Here is a 6,032-nt window from a genome sequence, read left to right as displayed (position 1 = left end):
AAACTCAGAAACATCCTCTGATTCTGAATTATCTCAGTTTTATACAAGATGTCACTTTACCTATCTCTCTGAAATTAAGGGAAACTACACTATTTTCCTCTTTGTTTCTCAAAATCCAGAGCATCCTGTTAAGTAATGTTTTAACCAGTTTCATATATTGGTCAGATTTTTATGTTCTGCATTTTCAAAATAAACTTAGTTATACTTTTAAACAGTATATTTCCCTTATGTTTTATTTTAGAGACAGAATTACTAGGAGCATATTTTCCTGGAGCAACTTGATGGAAATATGTAAGTACAGTAAAATAAAATTGTGGAGACAATACAGCAATTTAGAAAGGCTTTATTGCAAAATTATAGCAGAAAATCAGGATATAAATTAGTAACTTATAAAATATCTCTGCACTGACATAAACTGAAGGCAGAGTGGAAAAAAAGATGCAGGTGATTGACATGGCTGAGATTCTGGAAGATATTTCCTTTTTTTTAAGATTTTATTTATTTATTCAACAGAGAGAGACAGCCAGCGAGAGAGGGAACACAAGCAGGGAGAGTGAGAGAGGGAGAAGCAGGCTCCCAGTGGAGCAGGGAGCCCAATGTGGGGCTTGATCCCAGGACCCTGTGATCAGGCCCTGAGTCGAAGGCAGATGCTTAATGACTGAGCCACCCAGGCGCCTCCTGGAAGATATTTCTTGTTTAACTTACCCATGTTCCTGTTGTAATATTGTGTGACACAGAAAGCTCAGATATGAAGATAAAAAATAATTAGCTTGAATGCATGGCAAAATTAGGGCTTCTTGGAGCCCTAAATGAACCCTTCCCTTTTCTGCCCCAATACCAATCTGGCCCTCCAGTAAGATGTGTTCCTATCTCTATGTCTCTGTTGTGAGAAAGAAATCAGTCCTGACATGCAGGAGCTTTCAGGACATTCACAGCTAGGTGTTGGTGGTCTCCTGATGAACAGAGAGAATATCAGTACCACACGAGGCCATTCTGTGACCGTTACGGAGCAAGACAAAGAGAGACTACTCTGTAATCATGTCTGAACACAAAAACACAAACACTGTCCAAGTCACAAAAAAGACCAAACCCCGTCCCCCTATGCTGGCTGATATGAGTCACTGCTCCTTCTTTGCCAATCACAGTTTTGGCCTTAGTCTAGTCTTCCCTCCTCCTAGATAAAGTATTTTTTACAAATTTTTTGAGAGAGAGAGAAAGAGAGTGTGGGAGCCGGGGGTGGGGGGTGCTGAGGGAGAGAGAATCTCAAGCAGACTCTCCACAGAGCACAGAGGCCAATGCAGGGCTCGATCTCACAACCTTGAGATCATGAACTGAGTGAAAATCAACAGTCAGATGCTTAACCAACTGAACCACCCAGACACCTCTCCTAGATAAAATATTTTCAGATATTCAGTTGGAATATGTGACACATGTAATCCAGAGCACAGACCCAATTCCTTAAGTCCTCACTAAATTCACCTCACACAAACTCAAGTCTTTTAGCATGCCCTGTCTACCACCTTCCTACTAAGATGCCCCACTACTCCCCATGGTATGTATTCTCCCTTGTGAGCCTAATAAACCAGAATTATTCAATAAGACATATATGTTCCTAGTGAGTTTTGGCTGGAGGGCACTGACAGTTCTAATAGGTTATTTGGTAAAAGGGTCTCTCTTTCCATCTTTTTTTTTTTAGATTTTATTTATTTATTTTGTTTTTTTAAGATTTTTATTTATTTGACAGAGAGAGACATTGAGAGAGAGAACACAAGCAGGGGGAGTGGGAGAGGGAGAAGCAGGCCCCCCACTGAGCAGGGAGCCCGACGCGGGGCTTGATCCCAGGACCCTGGGATCATGACCTGAGCCAAAGGCAGACACTTAACAGCTGAGCCACCCAGGCGCCCTCTCTCTTTCCATCTTTAACCTGAAGTGACTATATCAAGTTTCATCTCCCAAGACAGAAACTAGATTAATTTTCTTACAAATGACAACGGCTAAGTTTTGCACAATAGAAAAAACAAATATGATCTTCTTAGAAATTAGTTTCAAGATTTTCTTAGCCCATTTCATTACCAAGTAGAAAAAATTTCACAGCAACCACTTTTCCAAGAGCCCCTTTTATGTCCTTGTTTCTAAGGCTGTAAATGAAGGGGTTCAGCATGGGGGTCACCACTGTGAACATCACAGCAGCTGCTATATCTACCTCAGCTAAGTGGGAGAATAAAGGGTTGAAATACACAGCAATGATGGTGCCATAGAAGAGAGAAACCACGGCCAGGTGGGAGCCACAGGTGGAGAAGGCTTTCCATCTTCCCTTTGTGGATGGGACTCTCAGGACAGCACAGGTAATAAGGACATATGAAGCCAGGATGCAAATAAATGGAGCGATCATGATCAACCCTGCTTCGAAAAGAATCATCATCTCATTGAGGTGTGTGTCGGAGCAGGAGAGTTTCAGGAGGGGCGTCACATCACAGAAGTAGTGGGGGATGGCATTGTCTGCACAGAACGAGAGTCGAGCCATCAGCAGGGTATGCAATAGGACATCCAGGTTGGCAATGACCCATGACCCAGCGACCAGCAGGGCACAGAGCTGCTGGGTCATCTTTGTTGAGTAGCGTAAGGGGTGGCATATGGCAACGAAGCGGTCATAGGCCATCACAGCCAGGAGGAAATTGTCCATGTCCATGAACATGAATACAAAATACATCTGTGTGAGACACCCGGAAAAGGAGATGGTCTGAGTCCCGAGTATGTGGTTGGCCAGCATCTTGGGGACAGTGGTGGAGGAGAAGCAGATGTCCGTAAAGGACAGGTTGCCGAGGAAGAAGTACATGGGGACATGCAGGCGGGAGTCCACGCCGATGGCCAGGAGGATGAGCAGGTTTCCCAGGACCGTGGCCAAGTACATGGTCAGGAAGAGCATGGAGAGGAGGTGCTGCTGCTGGGGCTCCTTGGAAAGCCCGAGGAGGAGGAACTCAGAGACCCTGGACTCGTTTGCCCCTCTCATGGGGCTGGACACAGATGCAAAGAACAGAAGCAGAGCTCAGAAACCTAGAAGCTGTGGCTTTGGAAACAACAATCCAAGCTCCACCCACATGGTCATGTTAATGAAACCTGTATTAGAATTGCTCAGTCAGGATCCACCCCTAGTCTCTACACCCTCAACCTCCAACTCCCAGTCCTGGATGACCCTGGTCCCACTGGACTATTCTTTAAAGTTTTATCAGGTATAACACAGACACAAACAAAGCCCTTCTCTGCCATTATGTATGTCTCTTTTTTTTTAAGATTATTTAGTTATTTATTCGACAGAGATAGAGACAGCCAGCGAGAGAGGAAACACAAGCAGGGGGAGTGGGAGAGGAAGAAGCAGGCTCATAGTGGAAAAGCCTGATGTGGGGCTCGATCCCAGAACTCCGGGATCACGCCCTGAGCTGAAGGCAGACGCTTAACCGCTTAACCGCTGTGCCACCCAGGGGCCCCGTGTATGTCTCTTTTAAAATTCCCAGGCTTTCTCCCACTTTTTTGTAGCTCGCAGAGACAAGTAAAACAGTTGATTATTACTGAGTGTATCTCAAGTTCCAGTTGATGGATTCAGGACTCTACCACTCCCTGGATCTGGAAAAGTTAACAAGAGAGATTCTTCAAACAACTTCCCTCATTAGTAACTATACATATAAATTAACTTCATATATATATTCTCCTGTCCTATATATATGTTCTAATTTTACCTGGAAGAAGTTGGTACTGTTGACCGCAAGTTTTCTTCACCTTTGAGGAACCAACCAATGCTCTTCTTTATTATAAGGTTTGGAAAGTATTGGAAATATTGGTAGATCCTGAGTGAGTGAGAAGCAGAATTCATTGCCTGAGCCCTCTGTGCAGAGAAGGATGTTTGGGGGAATTAGAAATAGGTATTTACAGTGGCTTCCATGGCCACTGGGACCAAATTCCCTGAGGACCTCGTTAAAGATAAGCAGAAAGTAATTGTCCCACCTATTTCCTGGTCTCTGTGGACCCAACAATGATGACAAAGTATAAGGATCTAACCCCTGCATCAGAACTTGGGAGATAAAGCAAGAAGTAAAATTTTGCAAGTAAATCATTAGGTATTACAAAAAGTAGTGCCCACTTTTACCTCTTGTTTCCTTGCCCCATAAATTCCTGGTTGGTAGAAAGTTCAGCAGATATTGTCCACTGGTATGAAACTTATTGTATCCTGTAAAACAGCACCCCAACCTCACAAGGTAACCTCAACTGGTGCCCAAACTGAGTCTTTAAAAGACCATTTCTCTATTCCATAGAGTCAATTGCTCTAGGTGATGGTGTACAAGTAAATTTCAGTGAATCACATGGACACCATCCTTATCCTTCTTATCCATGAAAAAATATACCTTTTTGTGTATATTAGTTTCCTTTTCCTGAGTGCTTCCGTACATTCCCAGAGACCTATCCCTCGTATTATCTATTGTCGAGTAACAACTTATCCCCAAAGCTAGCAACTTGAAACAGTTAATATTTATCTCACACAATTCCTGTGAGTCAGGGACCTAGTAATGGTTTAGATGTATGGTTCTAGATCAGGACTTGTCATGAGACTCCAGTTAAGTTGTCTGCAGGAACTCAGTCATCTGAATGCTTGACTATAGCTGGAGGATGGGCTTCCAAGACGGTGCCCTCACATTACCTATGGTAAGAAAGCCTCAGTTCCTCACATCGACTTCTCCATAGAGCTAACTTGATATGTCCTTATAACAGAGTAATTGGTTTCCCAGAGCAAGTGATTCAAGAGAGCAAGATGGAGGGGCGCCTGGGTGGCACAGCGGTTAAGCGTCTGCCTTCGGCTCAGGGCGTGATCCCGGCGATCTGGGATCGAGCCCCACATCAGGCTCTTCTGCTATGAGCCTGCTTCTTCCTCTCCCACTCCCCCTGCTTGTGTTCCCTCTCTCACTGGCTGTCTCTATCTCTGTCGAATAAATAAATAAAATCTTTAAAAAAAAAAAAAAGAGAGCAAGATGGAAACCACACTATCTTTTGTGACGGAGTTCCTATACTCACACACCATCATTTTCACAAGATTCTGCTATTTACAGAGTGCTAAAGACAGAATGGTTATGTCCCCACCACATTCAGATGTTGAAATCCTAACCCTCAAGGTGATGGTATTAGAAGGTAGAGCCTTTGTGAGGTGATCTGGTCATGAAGGCAGAACCCTCACTAATGGTATTAGTGCCCTTATAACAGAAGGCCTGAGAAGCTCCCTTGTCCCTTCCACTATGTGAGGTTACACTGAAGATTGCCATCTATGAACCAGGAAATAGGTTCTCACCAGACATCAAACGTGCCAGCATCTTGATCCTGGATTTCCCAGCCTCCAGAACCATGAAAAAAATACATTTCTGTTGTTTCTAAATTAGCCAGTCTACGGTATTTTGTTATAGCAGCCTGAATGGATTAAGACACAAAGTCAGCCCAAGTCAATGTGGGAAGGGATTACCTGAACACCTGTGACCCATTCTAACCAGGAAGGGAAGACGATGGAGCAGAGCCCTAAAGGACCCGGGCAGGTGCAGCGGAAGGCTCATGGGACGCTCCAGTTGCCCTGGTTTTGCCGGAACCAACCCCAGAGAGCCTCTTTACGCCATTTCGGGGGCGGGGGAGATTCAGAGCCACTCACGGCAACACAGAACCCCCGCTCCCTGCAGGGGCTCCAAGCCTGCCGCACTTCGGAGAAAGAGTAAGCCACACCTCCTCGCAGAGACCAAGCAGAGCGGAGACTCCGCTCCTCCTATCTAATTGGGCAAGAGTACGCGGGGCGGGGGCGACGCAGCCTCTGATTGGTTCCGTTTGAGGGCGGGTATAGCGCTTCCGGGAAGTGATTCCGCCTGATCCGCCTCTCCCGCGCTGCGCCTGCGTGTGGCCGATTGTTCTAGGAAGGTCCTCCCGCGCGCCGGCGACTCCAGAGAGCCGGGGGGCGGGGGCGGAAGTGTGAAATTTAAATAAAGGGGTTCAAAAGGCTTAGTAATCAA

General features: G+C 45.3%; 1 protein-coding gene across 2 annotated transcripts; it reads right to left on the bottom strand.

Annotated features, from left to right (window-relative positions):
* Positions 1 to 384: 384 nt before the first annotated feature.
* On the bottom strand, positions 385 to 5,741 carry LOC113249816 (olfactory receptor 1F1-like). Of its 2 annotated transcripts, XM_048224913.2 has the most exons (3): positions 5,501 to 5,741; positions 3,735 to 3,880; positions 385 to 3,621 (listed from the first exon to the last, which is right to left on the bottom strand). In XM_048224913.2, exon 3 carries the CDS (start codon positions 3,008 to 3,010, stop codon positions 2,057 to 2,059), a length of 954 nt encoding a protein of 317 aa, XP_048080870.1. In that variant the 5' UTR covers positions 3,011 to 3,621; positions 3,735 to 3,880; positions 5,501 to 5,741; the 3' UTR covers positions 385 to 2,056. The 2 variants fall into 2 exon arrangements, with proteins under 2 accessions (XP_048080870.1, XP_057171576.1); XM_057315593.1 differs by having other exon boundaries at positions 385 to 3,880; positions 5,501 to 5,722.
* Between the last annotated feature and the right edge of the window lie 291 nt (positions 5,742 to 6,032).

Source organism: Ursus arctos, unplaced genomic scaffold (assembly GCF_023065955.2).
Source record: "Ursus arctos isolate Adak ecotype North America unplaced genomic scaffold, UrsArc2.0 scaffold_2, whole genome shotgun sequence".
NCBI lineage: Eukaryota > Metazoa > Chordata > Mammalia > Carnivora > Ursidae > Ursus > Ursus arctos.
This window is presented reverse-complemented; position numbering and strand designations above follow the sequence as displayed.